The 16539-nt window shown below is 39.9% G+C and overlaps 7 protein-coding genes across 15 annotated transcripts; 4 read left to right on the top strand and 3 right to left on the bottom strand.

The window, feature by feature from the left end:
- LOC18019720 lies at positions 1–3652 on the top strand. 3 transcript variants are annotated; one of them, XM_024157125.1, is made up of 8 exons: positions 1–88; positions 200–459; positions 550–654; positions 753–904; positions 1001–2080; positions 2210–2370; positions 2459–2642; positions 2737–3652. In XM_024157125.1, exons 4-8 carry the CDS (start codon positions 766–768, stop codon positions 3357–3359), a joined length of 2187 nt encoding a protein of 728 aa, XP_024012893.1. In that variant the 5' UTR covers positions 1–88; positions 200–459; positions 550–654; positions 753–765; the 3' UTR covers positions 3360–3652. The 3 variants fall into 3 exon arrangements, with proteins under 3 accessions (XP_024012893.1, XP_006402487.1, XP_024012895.1); XM_006402424.2 differs by having other exon boundaries at positions 616–654; XM_024157127.1 differs by lacking the exon at positions 550–654.
- On the bottom strand, positions 3634–4966 carry LOC18019721. Its single transcript, XM_006402425.2, has 4 exons — positions 4838–4966; positions 4283–4386; positions 4064–4143; positions 3634–3975 (listed from the first exon to the last, which is right to left on the bottom strand). The coding sequence occupies exons 2-4, from the start codon at positions 4349–4351 to the stop codon at positions 3741–3743; spliced, it is 384 nt and encodes a 127-aa protein (XP_006402488.1). The 5' UTR covers positions 4352–4386; positions 4838–4966; the 3' UTR covers positions 3634–3740.
- Positions 4967–5104: 138 nt separating this feature from the next.
- On the top strand, positions 5105–6747 carry LOC18019722 (pentatricopeptide repeat-containing protein At3g61360). The gene has a single exon (XM_006402426.2). The coding sequence runs from the start codon at positions 5122–5124 to the stop codon at positions 6616–6618; it is 1497 nt and encodes a 498-aa protein (XP_006402489.1). The 5' UTR covers positions 5105–5121; the 3' UTR covers positions 6619–6747.
- Positions 6748–6798: 51 nt separating this feature from the next.
- On the bottom strand, positions 6799–8611 carry LOC18019723 (F-box/kelch-repeat protein SKIP4). Of its 4 annotated transcripts, XM_024157260.1 has the most exons (4): positions 8532–8601; positions 8391–8448; positions 7614–8133; positions 6799–7520 (listed from the first exon to the last, which is right to left on the bottom strand). In XM_024157260.1, the coding sequence occupies exons 3-4, from the start codon at positions 8093–8095 to the stop codon at positions 6929–6931; spliced, it is 1074 nt and encodes a 357-aa protein (XP_024013028.1). In that variant the 5' UTR covers positions 8096–8133; positions 8391–8448; positions 8532–8601; the 3' UTR covers positions 6799–6928. The 4 variants fall into 4 exon arrangements, with proteins under 4 accessions (XP_024013028.1, XP_024013029.1, XP_006402490.1 ...); XM_024157261.1 differs by lacking the exon at positions 8391–8448 and having other exon boundaries at positions 8532–8611; XM_006402427.2 differs by lacking the exon at positions 8532–8601 and having other exon boundaries at positions 8293–8518.
- A 252-nt stretch (positions 8612–8863) lies between these two features.
- LOC18019725 (F-box protein At3g61340) lies at positions 8864–10190 on the top strand. Its single transcript, XM_024157141.1, is given in 2 exon segments — positions 8864–10083; positions 10127–10190. Coding segments are annotated over 2 exon segments (1284 nt in total).
- Positions 10191–10467: 277 nt separating this feature from the next.
- Positions 10468–12346, bottom strand: LOC18019726 (UPF0187 protein At3g61320, chloroplastic). The gene is made up of 4 exons (XM_006402430.2): positions 11555–12346; positions 11302–11469; positions 10952–11158; positions 10468–10852 (listed from the first exon to the last, which is right to left on the bottom strand). The coding sequence occupies exons 1-4, from the start codon at positions 12314–12316 to the stop codon at positions 10676–10678; spliced, it is 1314 nt and encodes a 437-aa protein (XP_006402493.2). The 5' UTR covers positions 12317–12346; the 3' UTR covers positions 10468–10675.
- A 1451-nt stretch (positions 12347–13797) lies between these two features.
- On the top strand, positions 13798–16503 carry LOC18019727 (AT-hook motif nuclear-localized protein 11). 4 transcript variants are annotated; one of them, XM_024157184.1, is made up of 6 exons: positions 13798–14221; positions 14515–15053; positions 15466–15533; positions 15626–15757; positions 15844–16005; positions 16079–16212. In XM_024157184.1, exons 2-6 carry the CDS (start codon positions 14606–14608, stop codon positions 16079–16081), a joined length of 813 nt encoding a protein of 270 aa, XP_024012952.1. In that variant the 5' UTR covers positions 13798–14221; positions 14515–14605; the 3' UTR covers positions 16082–16212. The 4 variants fall into 4 exon arrangements, with proteins under 4 accessions (XP_024012952.1, XP_006402496.1, XP_006402495.1 ...); XM_006402432.2 differs by having other exon boundaries at positions 13804–14335; positions 16082–16503; XM_006402431.2 differs by having other exon boundaries at positions 13815–14221; positions 16082–16503.
- Positions 16504–16539: the final 36 nt, after the last annotated feature.

The raw sequence follows: 16539 nt of genomic DNA on the forward strand, positions 1-16539 counted from the left end.
TAATTTTTTTTTTCTATTTCTTGGCTCATCCATAGATGAGTAAATAAATGAAACTTGGTCTAATTGCAGATTTTTCTTATAATCTAAGGTGTTTTCCCTTTTTCTAGTATTTTATCCAACTCGTGTAACTTTATGCCTAATTCCCCAATTTTATAATTTAATAGTAATATTCTTTTTTTTTTAAATTTATTCTTCACAGTGGTTCTATTTTCTGGTGAGAGAAAGATGGGCCTTCTGCTAAATTGAGACACTGCTGTGTTCAACAATCTACCCTCGTGTTTCGAGCTTTTCGTTACTTCGTAATTTCATCATAATTTCGGGAAATATCTGCGAAGGTTTTCCGGGAAAATTCCGTTGTGGAAAACAGCTAAAAAGTTGTAAAATGGATTTTTATTAAATCTTCCAGCTGGATTATCGATTTTTTCAGTTTCTTGCAAGTATCGGACCGGATTCTAAAAGGTATAATCTTTAAATCTTTTGTGCTCTTTTTTATTTTTTCCTTTAAACAAGTTCACTTGCTTCCAAAGGAAAGGTATCGAATTTTCTCAGATCACTCAAAACAGTAATAATCACAATGCGTTTGTGTGACTGATGAAAGCAAAATCATGAAAACAGAGTTTTAACAGATCACTGCATGATGAATCAATATAAAAAGTTAGTATTTGCAATTTTTTTTTTATAAAAAATATTCAGACATGATTTATTATTATTCTTTGCTTGTATTAACAGTTTCTTTACCACTTGTATTGAAGTGTGAACTGTTAAATGGAGAAAAACTGTCGAAGAAATATAAAGAGAGAAGGAATAAATCGAATAGGATGTATGTGGGTATTCATCAGCATCTTTGGATCTAACCAGAAGCGCCTCTTGATGGATAAGAAACGTGGAAGCAAAAGATTTGCAGGTTTTTGTTTCATCCAAAGACTTGTTGTCTTGATGATTCTTTACTTTCTGTTCTAAGATATAACTAACTTCTGGTTACATTTACTGAATGATGCAGGTAATAACGAGAAGAAGCAGCTTCCCTGTTCTTGTGAGAGCTCTCAGGAGAGTGTTGAGAAACTCATTGATGAGGATGTCGATGTTTTGATTACTGGTGATGAAGATGTAGAGACTAAGGTTTGTGAGAAGTTAGCTGATGAGTGTCTCTACAATGAATCTGAAGAAAAATTCAGGGAGATAATGAAGCGGTTGATAGCTCAGAAAGAAGGAGAGATCCAAACCTGTAAGGATTTGTTGGAGGCGTTTCATGTTTTGAATTCTGAAGAAGAATCACTCCTGAAGAAGATCTCACATGAAGGTGCTCAAAGCTTGGGAGATTCTAAGAGAGTAGCAGAAGAAAAGCCTGAAGCAGTCTCAAAACAAGAGGCCGTGGTGGTACCTCAAAAGAAAACTAAATTCTTCAGCAGAAAATGGAGATCAGAAGAGAGGAGAAACAGATCTCAAGCTGCAAAAACAATTGTGGTCTTGAAACCTGGTCCACAGAGTTTGGATCCTGATTCTTCATCTGGACATCATTCTACTGGCAAGAAGTCCAAAAACGGAAGAACATTTTCTCGATTTCTTATCGGTTTACTCAAAAGAAGGCTACAAGCTGCTGTTGGAAAGAAGTCATGTGATATTCCTGTTGATAAGAGCCAAAACTGTTGCTTGCAAGAAGAGAAACAGAGTAAATCCGGGAAGCATGTTTCAGATGAAGAAGAACCGTTCTGTAATGAAAGAATGAGCAATAATGCTGATAAAGAGGATACTGTCCACAAAAGCCAAGATTCAAAGAAGATAATGTCAGGCTTGTATATTGCAGCGAGGAAACACTTGTCTGAAATGCTTGCAAATGGAGATATAGATGTGAATTTACCAGATAAGGAAGTACCAAGAATCCTTGGGAAGATTCTTTCTCTCCCTGAGTTCTCATCAGCAGGAGATAGCCCTAGATTGATCCCTGCGCATGATTTTGCTAGCCATCTAAGCCAAACAACCGAGGAACAAAAGAATTGTCCATGCACAAATGGTCTGACTGATGAAGATTCAGATAAAGATGGCGAGGCATTGTTTACCATTGATGTCTCTGTTCCCAGAGGTGCTTTTTCTTCTTCTTCTTCTTCTTCTTCTTCTTCTTCTTCTTCTTCTTCTTCTCTTTTTTACCTGCTTCTTTCTATGCCCAACAGATTCTTTATTGTTCTGAAAATTTGTAATTCAATGCTTACAGACCATGCGGAGGAAACTGAGAATATAGAAACGAAAGAGAAGACAGAGATAAATCCATTATCTGAAACTTGCGTCTCTTCCATTTCTCCACAAGTCGAATATGTTGATGAAGATGTGCTTCAATGTCGTGAAGAAGACGGGGATAAGCAATCCTTGAATAAGGTTAGGAAGCTTGAGTATGTGATAAATGAACACATTCTATGTTTTCTTGAATGAGGTCTCACATTTTCATGGTTTTATCTTGTTCCAGGAAATGTTCAGCCAAGCGCATTCTTCTCCTCCTCAAGAATCTCCAGAAAGTTCTTCAGTTAGGATGACCGAATGCAAAGAAACGACCACTGATGTGCAGGGAAAGTTAAGTCCTGTGTCTGTGCTTGAGCCTCTGTTTACTGATGATGAGAGTAGCCCAACAACAAGCACGAGATTCAGTTCAGGTATGTATGCATTGAATAATAGAATTTGCAAAGTCAGCTCCGAATAAATTCTTCAGGACTTGGTTTCTTACTGTTTCTTGATTCTCATATTCAGCTGAAATGCGGATACAACCACTCTGTATAAGATTCGATGAAGCTGATTCTCCAAAACCAGACAACGCCAACAATCTTATAACAAGCATGGACGACAAGGAATTGACACTTGCACACATTGAAGCCGTTGTTAAATCCTCAGGTTTGAGCTGGGAAGAGCTTTTGGCGAGGCCCTTTTACTCGGAGCAGCTTTTTGAGCCAGAGTTAATAGACGACATAGTTTTCTGTTCTACACAGCTCTGCGACGACAAGAATCTCCTTTACGACTGTATCAATGAAGTTCTCTTGGACTTCTGTAGGAATGAATTAAATCCCGGGCCTTGGATTTCATTCTTGAAACCTGAGGTCCAGCTAATCTCAGACATGGAAATCGCAGCTAAAGTGGCACGAGAAGGGGTTTACTGGCATCTCTTACCTTTGCCTTCCCCTCACACTTTAGATCAGATAGTGAAGAAAGACATGGCTAAAACCGGAAGCTGGATGGATCTCCGGTTTGATATTGGTTGCATTGGTTCCGGCATAACTGAAATGATCCTTGATGATTTAGTAGAAGAGATCATCAGAAGCTGCAGAGACATGGTTCGAGCTGAACCAATGCTGGACCTGAACTTCGACAACCTGTGATGAGTCTCTTTTTCTTTAACCTTTTGTCTAGCCTGTACAGTTTCGCTGTCACTACCACTCCCACGGTCAACGATCTCTAGTTGACTTGTCTTGTGCAGTGGCACAACCACAGCTTTTTTTAACATCAGCACAGACCTGAGAATATTTTCTTTTGTTTCTTTCACTTCAATACTCTTTTTTTGCATTTTAAAGGGGTTTCTGTAGTTTTTCTCAGCCAAGAGAGTTTTATATGAGTATGAACTATAGACTGGTAATAACACAAAGATGATGCTTTTTCTAAGAATCATGTTGTAGAAATAAAATTGTATGGTTTTAGCTCTTCACAAACAAAAATACCCAATACAATCCCACAATTTCAACTATAAACTTACATACAAAATATTAACGAGGTGTACTTGTGTTTTTTCTTTTCTTTCCGAATGCTTGGCTTTTGCTTTCTGATTCGTCATCATCCTCACTGTCATCACCGGCGTTCTGACTAGAACCAGCGGATTCTGCTAGAGATCTTGCGTGCTTTCTTCTCCCTGCATCAAACTTGGCTTGTAGCTTTTGATCAAGAGGATCGTCTGAGGGTCTACGCTTCATTTGCTTTGACACTTTAGCACCAAGTCCAAGCCTATGCGGGGGTTCAATGATACTTATATTCAGCTTTATATTCACAAATGAAAATGCAACTAAACATGTAACAAGAAATATTACTTCACCTGTGTGGTCGAACTTGTTGTTCAGGCTCAATAGGATCATCCTCTGCAGGCCTCGTCATATTGGCAACCCACTTCTCAGCCTGGAAATCGAGCAAACCACAAAGCGGTGAGATGAAACCAACAGATAATTCAAGGTCCAAAAATGCAATCATGGTTTTCAAGAAAGATCCGAACTTTAGCTTCAATCAAAGTCTGGTGCTTCAAGGAGGAAAGTCTTACAAGTTTTAGTGCCGTATCTGTCTTAAGAATTTGTGGAGTTAACTTCTTCTTTGCCATTTCTGTTGTCATTGCAACTCTAAGTGGTACCACCACCACCAAACTTCCTGCAATCCAAGAAGTGATATATGCTTACATTACTCACCGCAGTAAGAAAAGTGAACACTAATAGTAACATTTTCCAGCGAGTTTTTCAGTAAGCTCTTGTTAAATCATAGTCACACTGGCCAATCAGTACTTGTATGCAACAAGTTACCTCCTAACAACTTTCAAAGACAGAACATTCTTCTTCTTCTTCTTCTTTCACATAGTAAGTAAAAAGGGAAGATTTTTCTACTTAAGATCCACCAAAAATTTCACCACACAAACTATATGACAAAATTCCATCACAGAAGAATCGATAGACTCTGTCAGGCAAATCGTCAAACAGTTTCCGTGCATATCCTAACAAAAATTGAGCTCTAGCTAGAGAACAGCTGAACAAAATGCATAGAAGAACAAAGACGAACAGATATTAGTTCCCATTAGAGAAATAGTGAGAGATAAAAGATAAATTACCCGTTCAATAAAAGAAACTTGAGCCTCCGTCAAAGCTACTTTTCTCTTTCCACTGTAACGACGGAGAAGCTCGTGATTATACACCTAGGTCTCCTAGCCGCCGCACAAGTTCTAAGAACCAAAACAAACCGAATTTCGGATGTTAAGTTTTTTATATGATTTTGGTTCGGTTCGAATCGGTTGAACAAAAAGTGAACCGAATTTTCCCGATTTAGTTCTCACTAAGTTTTCTAGTGTACTTATTTCTCTTTCGGTCTGAATCTTTTAATTTTCTGGTTGGGAAAATGCTTAAGAAGACCTCCGCCGATTCGTATCGTCTTCTTGCTCCAGTGTTGTCATCATCGTCATCATTATCATCTACATCGTCGTCAAGAAACAGAACAGAGATCGAACGTGTCACCAGGATCATCAATGATCATCCCTTCCCGAACCATCCGATTCAACCCATTCTCGCTAAGCACATCCCTCTATCTTCACTGTCACCGGACTTTGTATCAGAAGTTCTCGGCCGTCTCTTCGCTGCTCATTCCAATGGCCTCAAAGCTCTCGAATTCTTCAAGTATTCACTTAAAAGCTCTAAATCTTCTCCCACCTCCGATTCCTTCGAGAAAACACTTCACATTCTCTCACGGATGCGGTATTTCGATCAGGCCTGGGCTTTAATGGCGGAAGTGCGAAAGGACTATCCTAATCTGCTGAGCTTCAAGTCCATGAGCATCCTTCTCTGCAAAATCGCCAAATTCGGTTCGTATGAAGAAACTTTGGAAGCTTTCGCGAGGATGGAGAAAGAGATATTCAGAAAGAAATTCGGTGTCGACGAGTTCAACATTCTTCTGCGAGCATTCTGCACAGAGCGAGAGATGAAGGAGGCGAGATCAATTTTCGAAAAATTGCATTCCAGGTTTAAGCCAGACGTTAAGACGATGAACATTCTACTTCTAGGGTTTAAGGAAGCTGGTGATGTCACCGCCACAGAGCTCTTCTACCATGAAATGGTGAAACGAGGATTCAAACCCAATTCCGTCACTTACGGCATCAGAATCGATGGGTTCTGTAAAAAACGGAACTTTGGTGAAGCCCTGAGGCTATTTGAAGAAATGGATCGTCGAAATCTCGAAGCCACATTACAGATACTCACTACACTGATCCATGGGTCTGGTGTGGCTCGGAACAAGATCAAAGCACGCCAACTGTTCGATGAAATTCCCAAGAGAGGCTTAACACCTGATTGCGGAGCTTATAACGCTTTGATGAGTAGTCTCATGAAATGCCGAGATGTGAGTGGTGCAATACAGGTGATGAAGGAGATGGAAGAGAAAGGAATTGAGCCCGACAGTGTAACTTTCCACTCGATGTTTATCGGAATGATGAAATCCAAAGAGTTTGGGATCGACGGGGTATGTGAGCTTTACCATAAAATGAAGGAAAGATCTCTGGTTCCAAAGACACCAACCGTGGTTATGCTGATGAAGCTCTTCTGTCACAACGGCCAAGTCAACTTAGGACTAGACCTGTGGAAGTATATGCTGGAGAAAGGGTATTGCCCTCATGGCCACGCATTGGAACTCCTTACCACTGCACTGTGTGCTCGAAGAAGAGCCAATGATGCATTTGAGTGCTCGAGGCAGACAGTGGAGAGAGGAAGGTGCGTAAGCGAACCAGTCTTTCGCATGTTAGAGACCTCTTTATCAAGCAAAGACGAATTGGAGAAACTTGAGGAATTAAAGAGGAAGATGCAGAAACTGCATAGCTTTTTGCCGACTCGAACACAGCTAATTTAGAATGGAACTTCAATGGAATTAGTTCTTGTTTGCAAAAATCCCACATTGAGAGATTAGTATGTTCAGTTGTATACAATACTCAACAGAATATTGACAACACTGTAGTAACTTGTAATAGACTTTGCTAAAAGATCTTAACTAAGCGGATAATGGAGTTGGCTCCTCAATAGCTTTCTGAGATTTTGATTTGGGTCTTGTTGTTATATAAACCAGAATGACAGTATTGAGTGATATTACATGGCCAACATAAACATCATATGTTGTCTGCAAGGATCAACCTCTTTGGGGGCAAAGTAGAGTGTGAAACATATTATATAGCTACAGATTTACAGCTAATAACATCAATAGGATCATCCCAAGTCTTTGATATAGAAGAACACACCATTACTCCATTCATCGTCTTCCTCCTCATCTTCTCAACATCAATCACCACAGTAGAGCAATCCTTACCAATCACAAAGATACAACTCCCAATAGAAAGAAGCCGACATGGCTGCTTCATCACCAACTGAGATAGCTTCCCGATACGAATCCACATCCTCGTTTCCTTGCACCACATTGTTAGCGTAGCTCCAAAACTCTGATCCAAAACAAAGAGATCATCTGCTACAACAACAGCTGGACCTCGCCATCCTGATGCCATATCATCATCCACACGTTTCCAAACCCCGCTCGATGCATTGTAGACGGCAGCGGAAGATCCAGCACTACCTCGTACATAAATGTTTCCATCCATTACAAATGAATCTTCGATTTCAGGAACAATATTTGCGTCTGAACAAGATTTGCAGGTTCCAGTTAACGGATCATAGATGTCCCAAGTCTGTGGAACTTTTGGATTCACTCCTAACCCACCAATCGCCATAATTTTTCCATCCAGCGTTTCACAAGCAAAGAAGCATCTGCATATGCAAAAAGACAAGAGTTGGAAAAGAAATATCGAGCTGGTCGCTAATGGCAAGATTAAGTAAGAATCCCAAGAGCAATATAAGTACCTTTTGGTTGAAAGAGGAGTTGCTACGTCAAGCCAAGTGTTCATAGCAGCATCATAGCAATAAACCTTATCGATAGCATCTTCTAACCAACCACATCCACCAAGCACAAACAGCCTCTTACCCAGTGCTGCAAAACCCATACCTTCTCTCATTGAGGTATGTGGATATTCATTGATTCTTTTCCATGATCTTCTAGATGAGAAGGGATTCAGCACGTATAAGAAGACACCGCCAGATATGTCGCGGCACAAGGCGTAAATCCAAGATTCAGCCAAGTTGAACTTGTTTCGGTAATCGTACAATACATCACTGCACACAAAATCTCTCCATCTCCTGGAAACGCATTTCATTGCCATGTGATGTTCTCTTGGAACTCTAGCCAAGCAGAAATTTGAGATATCGTCAGGAACTCCGCTTATAAGCGGCATTTTTTTCTCATCCGATTGATCTGCACATTCCTTCTCCTCTATCATACGCTCCATTGTGAATAATAATCCACCAAATGAGATTATACAAAACCCTGTCCAAAAGAAACAATTTACCTAAGCGCTCAAGAGCAGTATACTCAAAACCTTTGACGCAAAACAAGAGCATTTCAATAAAAACAAATAAAGCATCGTATATAAGAATAAGATCGATTTCCAATGTACATAACGAAAATCAAATATTTAGCGCTCACAGTCCACACTTCAAACCCGTCAGCAATTACATCAAATCCACTACGCCAACAATCAGATCTCATCTCAGAAATTTTCAAGGATCAGATACAATACCTACCTACCAAATTTTCAGAATTGAAACAGATCACAAGTAGCCCCAGATCTCAGATAGTTCCCTAAAAAACGACGATGAGGACAGTCTAAATAACATAATCTAAGAAATTTGATGAGAAATTGGGAAGAACCTATAAAAACTTGCCTTCCGATCACGTCCTAAGGAACAGCAGAGTTTAGAGTTCTCCGTTTGAGAGCTTCTCGGCGAAGTGGCGTAGGAAGGAGAGAAGAGATCAATTAATTCTTCTAAGTTCTAATCAAAGATAACGTCGTCGTTTTGGAATCGCCACCCTCGTTTTTTGTTTTTGCTTCCAGACCCTCGTACTAATTAATATCGTACATGTAGACCCTTATATTCTCTTTTATTTGCAGAAAGGTTCTCTTGAGAGCCACGTTTTAAGCGCTTTGGTTCGTCTAGGTTTTAAAAAAACTCTTAAAACTAGGTTAATCTGACAAAAAGAGAGAAGTGTCTCAACCATGATGCCACGGCGCAAGACACGATCCTTTTTGGCGAAAATCGAACCGATCCCATTCGATCTAGTAATCGAGATACTCTTGAGATTGCCTGTCAAGTCTATAGCGACGTTTCGTCGCGTATCGAAGCTATGGGCCTCCACATTGCGTGATCCAAGTTTCACCGAGTCCTACTTGACCATATCATCGTCTCGCAAGAAGCTATTATTCACATGCCTAAAAGACGACGAAACATGCTTCTTCTCATCATCTCCAAACTCTCAAAGTCCTTCGTCTGATATATCCGCCAAAGTTCATATGAGTTTTCCAATAAACTGTCCCACCAATATCTGCCGTCCTGTTCGAGGCTTGGTATGTGGTTTGAATCAACGACGACCTTCCAAGGGAAGGACAGTTACTGTGCCATTGATATGTAACCCTAGCACAGGACAGTCCTTGGCTTTACCCGATGTGAGAACAAGGGGTAAGAGAGTGATCAGTTGTTTTGGGTATGATCCAATCGACAAACAATTCAAGGTATTGTGCATGACCCTACCATATGTAGGATAATCTAGTTCTCAAGACCATCAAGTTCTGACATTAGGAACCCAAAAGAAACCCTCATGGAAAATGATCAAATGTGAGGTGCCACATATACCTGTTGATTTCGAGCATACCAATGGTGGGGTATGCATCAATGGTGTTTTATACTACTTAGCCATATTACTCCATGTTGATGCTTATACCGACGGGTATTTTGATATAGTTTCCTTTGATATTAGATCTGAGAAATTCAGTTATATCAAGACAGCTGTTACAGGTATGCGTATACACTAGGGAGAAAAGCTTGAATCAACTCTGGTGAACTACAAGGGTAAATTAGCTAAGCTTCAGCGGAACATTGATGATTACGGAACATACACCGGTATTCAACTATGGGTTCTAGAAGACGCCGAGAAACATGAATGGTCGAGTTATATCTACGTCTTGCCTCCTCCTTGGAAGAATATTTTTGAAGAGACCACGTTATGTTTTGTTGGAACGACTAGTAAAGGTGAAATTGTGCTGTCGCCAAACACTATCTCCGACTCTTTTTACCTTCTCTACCACAATCCCGAGACGAAAACTATCACAAAAGTTGGAGTCCAAGGAATGGAAGCCTATAAGGGTCATAAAGCTTACACCTTTTTAGACCATGTAGAAGATGTGACACTTGTGTCAAGTGTTAGATCTTTCCATTTAAGGCATGCCCTTTTATACTATCTTTTTTTTTTCTTTTTTTTCTAGTGATGGTGTGTTCAATCTTTTATCAGTGGTTCATATATACACTTGTGAGCCGCGGTTGTTTTAAGCTTAAGATTTAGGTTTTTTAAAACTCTCCTTTCTGTTTCCCAAAAAACTAAAATAAAACTCTTGTTTTAATGGGCGATCAACTTTGCAAATTGTTTCTTTTGATGAGTTCTATACGTTAGTCATTATCCATAGGTAAAAAAAAGAATCTTTGATTTCAGAGACAAATGTGCGCAACTTCTGAATAAAGATTTGCAGGTTTTTTGGTAAAAAGATTTGCAGGTTTCTGATGATGAGTTCAATGTTAGTCGTTATTCATAAACTGTATATGACTTGTGTAAAGGTTGAATCTGCATATATACAGCATAAACATATACACGAGGAAGATATACAAACGTTGTGGTATAAGTTTCCCTATCAACTAGTATAAGGTGTTTCTATACAGTACGTACATATCAAAGCTAACCTAAGCCATCACATATTCCAAACCCCTCTCAATGAAGACAAAATGCATCAGGTTGTCATCACTCTCAAACGATTGGAAAATCAAGGTCTATGCCGACCATTTGATGAGTGCTTGAATTCATGGAGCTTTATCTTTGCAATGATGCGGTTACGTATGATTTTCTCAGATTTAACAGCTTCTTGGATGTTACTATGCACAAGATCGCATAGCTCGTCTAAGGCCAGCATAGGAAATGGCTCTTCTATAAGAACACCCACCTGCAGAGTTTCAAACCAAAAAAAGAAGAACACATGGTTAGGGATTCAAACCAAAAAAATAGGTACTGTTGAGTGTGGAGGAGGAGGAGGAGAAAGTACTTCTTCTATGCAGAAGAGGGATGCAGCACTAATGAAAGTAGCAGGAACAACAATCCAATGGCATTCATCCCAGAGAATGATTGGGAGAGTTAGATGCCAAAAGACTAAAAACCTCGAGGTTAAGCGCGTGTATGAGAGTGGAATCGGAATGCCCATTAGTTGTTCACAGACTCCAATGCCTTGATGTAAATGTAGCATCTTTGATTCCTGCAGTTACGCAAAGAAGCATATTTTGGTGTCAAATGTGCAAACCCAAGATATCAACAATCAACAAATTCAAGAATCATAGCAAGGAGTAATTCCTTGTTTAACTGAGCTTAATGGAGAGATCAAGGATTCAGGAATGCTACCAACAAATCTCTCTTTGTGTCGTCTATCTTCAGCAGCTGAAGGCTTTGAGAAATGAACTCGATTACACAACGCGGACGATGCTTCGATTGAAGAATCAAAGACAAGTCATCAGCTTCTATCAAATTCCGGAGATCTCTTGCGGTATCTGAACCATAAATCACATGACACTGCAAATGAAACTTCCCAATCAACCACAATCCACAAAACCAGTTTTCTGTACTCAAAGCCAACATTAGACACACAATAGATTACCTTAAGAGCCACAGGGAAAGCAGCGATGTACCGAAGAAGCAAATCTTTGATGATCAAATCATCACCTGAGCTATCAACGGAACAAATCACTTGCCTCGCTAAATCATCTGTTCCAGCGATTATCCCAACCCAAGCTTTCCTTCCTTCTTCATACCTAGAATACGAAGCCTCCGTGCGAAACACCAGAAGAAGTGCTAGAGCAGGAGCCGTGAGCTGATACGGAAGCGAGGAGGAGCGAAGAATGGGGAAGATACCAGGAAGCCAGTCCAGAGCCACGGCGGAATTGTAGCTGGCGATTACGATGGCGACGGATGTGAAGAAGAAGACAGGGGGAATAAGAGAGAGTATAACGCGAGACGAAAAGCTCGAGACCAAGTGACGCACATGGCGGAGAGAGCTCCTGTGCTCGACCCATTTCTCGTGAGTGTAGAGAGTGCGTTTCTGCTGCATCCCACGCTCTTTAATCCCGTCCGCCCAGTCCGGGACGGCTCTGAGGATCAAGATAAGCTTCTCGGTTAGGGTTTGTGTACCTGAATCGCCGGAATCAGGGCCGGGTGAGACGCGGGAAGGCTTGAGATGGACGGATTTGCGGACTCCGGTGGAGAATAAAGGGAAGAGGGATCGCTGGGTGAAATTTGAAGAAACGGACAGATTCATGGACTGATACATTGGCATCGGAAAATTTAGGGGTTTAGGGTTAGGGTTTGGGTTTGGTAGAGACGAAGAAGATGAAGCAGAGGAATAGTGATGAAAAGGAGACATGAGGCAGCGAATCGCAAATTGAGAGAGGTGTGAACCAAGTGATAGGGAAGGTAGTTGAAACCGTTGTTAAGGATTGTTTACGTTCCGCACATTAAAACGACCTCGCTTTCGTAATTACACTATTGGGCTACAAACTGGGCCTAATCAGATGATAATGAGCACCTTTTTGTGAGAATTGATTGAATCCGTACTTGAATCCCACAGGCTCACGACAACTCTTATACTCCGCTTTTGATACCTCGAATCCCAAACAGCCAAATCGATGCTTTTTGGATCGACCATGGTTTAGTTTATGAATTAGGGTGGACCTATAAAAACATTATGACACAAGAAGGTTTTGGACTCTAAAAGGATGCCGCAAAAGTATCTCAGCATTACATGTAGAGATGGATGCTTTTCTTTGGACGATACAAATTGAGATTGTTCGAATTTAATTAAAATGATTGAGAATCTGATCGATTGGATGGCCTTCACTTCAGAACTAAATGCCTTCCAACATCTTTGAGAAACATTTTCTGGTTTTAACATCATTCATATACCTCGAGCTTTAAACGTTCGAGCTGATTCTCTCGCTAAAAAAATTCGAGTACGTAGTATTATATTCTCCCATATAAGTTAGATAGAATCGGTGGAGTTAACTTTCCGAAATCTCAAGATGTAGTTTAGTAGATGGATAGCCGACAAAAAAAAAATGGTTTTTGTGTAGATCTTGTGTGTTTTCTCTATCTTTACATCTTCTCTGTACATAAGTATAATTCGATTGATTTACATCTAAAAAGAACGTTGGAAACAAAAGTTGATTCTATTACGTGTCTGAAGTCGAAATACAGACGAGTCTTAATATAAAAACGATGGTATTTACCTTCGAAAAGTAATGAGAATTTGCAGAAATTTATAGGAGTTTAAATCAAGGGTAAAAGATGATCCTATTTGTTCGAAGATGTTCCTCCGAGTGCATCTTTGTAGCTTTCTTAGAGTTCCTCGTAGTGTTTTCTTTGCTCAAACAATATTACATCATTAAATTGTTGTTCCTTTTAATGCTATAAAGCTTGTATTTATGACTCATCACTCTAATGTTATAGGTCAAGATTTTCCAGTTAGGTTGCGGACCCTATTTTGATTGTTGATCTTCTCATGAGTTCTGAAGTTCAGATTCTACATTGTCTGATAGATTCTCGGGTCTCAATTAATCACACGGTTTATTTTAAGAGAAAGATTGGAGATTTAAGGTGAATAGAATAGGGACAAGAACAATAATCACTTACATTGTAGAGATCCACAAAAGGCTATTTATGATTATATATTTCTTAATGGACGTATGGTTACAACAATGTTTACTAAACTAATATAGTTCGAATCTAAAGATTAGATCTTTGAGAAAGGAAAAAAAGACAGCTTGATAAATTTGAAAGCTTTGCCAGGTTTTATCATCATCAATTAGCTAAGAAGTGGAGGCCAGAGAGGAACAAGTCTTGACTAGATCACATCATCTTCTCTCACTCTCTATTTCTCAAGCGTGAGCTTCACTCTCTCATCTCATGTTTCGTTTGACACACGCGCCTAAATCTACAGCGTTGGAATAAGCCACACACCTATAATTTGCTAGATGCTAGAAAGAAGTCTATAGAGCGAGAGAGCTTACAGTCAAAGTCAGAGACATGGATTATAATTTTCGAATTTGAATTTCCAAAGAAAATCATCTCATTGTGTTATCCACAGTAAATGCTTTTCAACTCCTTGGGGAGGGATCTGATTGATAGTTTTTTGTTTTTTTCTGTTTCCCTCTGTCACCAAGTAAAGCAAAAAAGCAACACAGAGGAACAAGGGGGAAAGAGAGAGAAAGAATGAAAAGGGTTCACCATTGTTGATGGAGGAGAAAGCTTCATATCTCATCTCTTGTTTCTGGTGAGAGAATGAAGGAGAGAAAAGTAGAAGAAAAGAAAAGCTTTTTTCGTTTTCCCTTCTGGATCTAATTTCTTCTGTATAGCTTGATACTAAAGCTACATAAAAACCAATTAGGTGATATGAAATATTGTGTTTGTGATTAGCTTTGAGAAAATTTCGCTTGCATGTTACCTTACTCTCCAAGTTTATATCTTTTTTTTAAGTCTTATCGACCCTTTAGATTCTGATTTTGTTCTTATCCAATTATCCTTTCAAAAGAAATATAATCTGATTTCTCTCTACCCCTTTTGTAGCCATTAGCCACAAAGTTCGAACCTTTTAGGGTCCCCAACGAAAATTGCATCCCTTTTCCTGAAAAAAGCTTAAAAGTTAAAGCCGGAAGCTATGGATCGAAGAGAAGCAATGGCGTTATCCGGGTCGGGTTCTTACTATATCCAGAGAGGAATGCCTGGTTCGGGTCCTCCTCCTCCACAAACTCAACCGACGTTTCACGGATCACAAGGGTTTCACCACTTCTCCAATTCCAACTCTCCGTTCGGGTCAAACACAAACCCAAACCCGAACCCGAACCCAGGAGGCGGCTCCTCTGGATTCGTGTCTCCTCCTTTACCAATTGAGTCTTCTCCGGCCGATTCTTCAGCGGCGGCTCCTCCTCCTTCCTCGGGTGAGACGTCTGTGAAGCGGAAGAGAGGAAGGCCTCGAAAATACGGACAAGACGGTTCTGTTTCGTTGGCATTGTCTCCTTCAGTCTCCACTATGTCCCCAAACTCTAACAAACGTGGCCGTGGAAGACCCCCTGGCTCCGGCAAGAAGCAAAGGCTTGCTTCCATTGGTAAAGTTCCCTCTCTCTCTCTCTCTCTTGAAATTATAGAAAATTGTCTCTGAAAGTTGTGGAAAGGTATGAGCTTAATTCAATGGATATATAGTATATGAGGACATAGGTTTCGAAAATTGTGGGAAGTTGATTATATATATGTAGTTTATGAGACATCAGTTTTAAAATTGGTGGGAAGTTATGGAGGTAATTACAGCTGTTATATGCTCTTTTAAGGACTAATTAAAGCTTTGGAATTTTTTAACGTCAAGTATGAAAGTTGGTATTCAAAATATAATCTTTTATTACAGGGCTTTTCTCTGAAGCTATGCATACTAAATTTGTGTCCTGAAGTTGTGATTTTTTTTCCCATTACAAAAAACTTGTGATTTCTCTGAAAACGGGTTTCCATTTTTTCTCTTTTTGTAAGGTGATTTGATGCCTTCATCGTCGGGGATGAGCTTCACACCGCACGTAATCGTAGTTTCCGTTGGTGAAGTATGTCTTCTCAAGTCTCCTCATGACCAAATTATGTTCTTTTAGGCTTCTTGAAATAATCTTTAATCCACACATTCTTGTGTTATTTTCAGGACATTGCATCAAAGGTTATATCTTTTTCCCAGCAAGGTCCAAGAGCGATTTGTGTCTTATCCGCTAGTGGCGCAGTCTCCACTGCAACTCTTCTTCAGCCATCACCATCCCATGGGGCTATTACTTACGAGGTCTAATATTATCTTCCTCAATTTACTATGCTTTAGAAGACAAAAACATTACTCATGTTGGTGTGTATATACTCTGTAATCTCTAGGGTCGTTTCGAGCTCATATCTCTCTCAACTTCTTATCTGAACGCTACTGACAATGACTATCCAAACCGCACTGGAAATCTAGCGGTCTCACTTGCTAGCCCCGATGGTCGTGTCATTGGTGGTGGAATTGGAGGGCCTCTAATTGCAGCAAGCCCAGTTCAGGTGAGCTGCTTGTAAGAATCATATTCTTTAGAGATCATATTTTTTTAAAAAAAACTTGTGTTTGCCTCCTTAATAGGTTATCGTTGGGAGCTTCATTTGGGCGATCCCAAAAGCGAAGCTTAAAAAACGAGATGAAACTTCTGAAGATGTCCAAGACACTGAAGCTTTGGAGAACAACGAGAACATAGCAGCAACGTCTCCTCCTGTTCCTCAGCAAAGCCAGAACCTTGTTCAGAGTCCCGTAGGCATTTGGTCAACCGGTCCAAGATCAATGGATTTGCACCACGCCCATATCGACATTGATCTAATGCGCGGATGATTCATGTATATATCTGAGCATTGATTCTAGGAGAAGCAGAAAAAGACTTGAAGCTAACCTCTCTGAGAAAAATGTCTTTGTTTAGAAAAGAAAAGACTAGTAGTAGTGAAGTTTAGAATTCCTGCGTGTTTTCAAGCTTTTGATTAATCAATTTGGTTTCTTGACTTTGTGAAGAATTGCGAAAATTTCCGTTTTGTGTCACATATAGGGATGTT

The sequence above is a fragment of the Eutrema salsugineum genome, unplaced genomic scaffold, assembly GCF_000478725.1.
Source record: "Eutrema salsugineum unplaced genomic scaffold, Eutsalg1_0 scaffold_19, whole genome shotgun sequence".
Lineage (NCBI taxonomy): Eukaryota > Viridiplantae > Streptophyta > Magnoliopsida > Brassicales > Brassicaceae > Eutrema > Eutrema salsugineum.

What these genes read in the sequence shown, in the direction of transcription:
- LOC18019720 (XM_024157125.1), top strand. Translation starts at nt 766, where the DNA reads ATGGAGAAAAACTGTCGAAGAAATATAAAGAGAGAAGGAATAAATCGA. An exon ending in TGATGTCTCTGTTCCCAGAG is followed by an intron (nt 2,081 to 2,209) that starts GTGCTTTTTCTT and finishes CAATGCTTACAG; the next exon opens with ACCATGCGGAGGAAACTGAG. An exon ending in AAGCACGAGATTCAGTTCAG is followed by an intron (nt 2,643 to 2,736) that starts GTATGTATGCAT and finishes TCTCATATTCAG; the next exon opens with CTGAAATGCGGATACAACCA.
- LOC18019721 (XM_006402425.2), bottom strand. Translation starts at nt 4,351, where the DNA reads ATGACAACAGAAATGGCAAAGAAGAAGTTAACTCCACAAATTCTTAAG. An exon ending in CAGATACGGCACTAAAACTT is followed by an intron (nt 4,144 to 4,282) that starts GTAAGACTTTCC and finishes CTCGATTTCCAG; the next exon opens with GCTGAGAAGTGGGTTGCCAA. An exon ending in CAACAAGTTCGACCACACAG is followed by an intron (nt 3,976 to 4,063) that starts GTGAAGTAATAT and finishes ACCCCCGCATAG; the next exon opens with GCTTGGACTTGGTGCTAAAG.
- LOC18019722 (XM_006402426.2), top strand. Translation starts at nt 5,122, where the DNA reads ATGCTTAAGAAGACCTCCGCCGATTCGTATCGTCTTCTTGCTCCAGTG.
- LOC18019723 (XM_024157261.1), bottom strand. Translation starts at nt 8,095, where the DNA reads ATGGAGCGTATGATAGAGGAGAAGGAATGTGCAGATCAATCGGATGAG. An exon ending in ACTCCTCTTTCAACCAAAAG is followed by an intron (nt 7,521 to 7,613) that starts GTACTTATATTG and finishes TTGCATATGCAG; the next exon opens with ATGCTTCTTTGCTTGTGAAA.
- LOC18019726 (XM_006402430.2), bottom strand. Translation starts at nt 12,316, where the DNA reads ATGTCTCCTTTTCATCACTATTCCTCTGCTTCATCTTCTTCGTCTCTA. An exon ending in CTTTCCCTGTGGCTCTTAAG is followed by an intron (nt 11,470 to 11,554) that starts GTAATCTATTGT and finishes TTTCATTTGCAG; the next exon opens with TGTCATGTGATTTATGGTTC. An exon ending in ACACAAAGAGAGATTTGTTG is followed by an intron (nt 11,159 to 11,301) that starts GTAGCATTCCTG and finishes GCGTAACTGCAG; the next exon opens with GAATCAAAGATGCTACATTT.
- LOC18019727 (XM_006402433.2), top strand. Translation starts at nt 14,606, where the DNA reads ATGGATCGAAGAGAAGCAATGGCGTTATCCGGGTCGGGTTCTTACTAT. An exon ending in GCAAAGGCTTGCTTCCATTG is followed by an intron (nt 15,054 to 15,465) that starts GTAAAGTTCCCT and finishes TCTTTTTGTAAG; the next exon opens with GTGATTTGATGCCTTCATCG. An exon ending in TCGTAGTTTCCGTTGGTGAA is followed by an intron (nt 15,534 to 15,625) that starts GTATGTCTTCTC and finishes TGTTATTTTCAG; the next exon opens with GACATTGCATCAAAGGTTAT.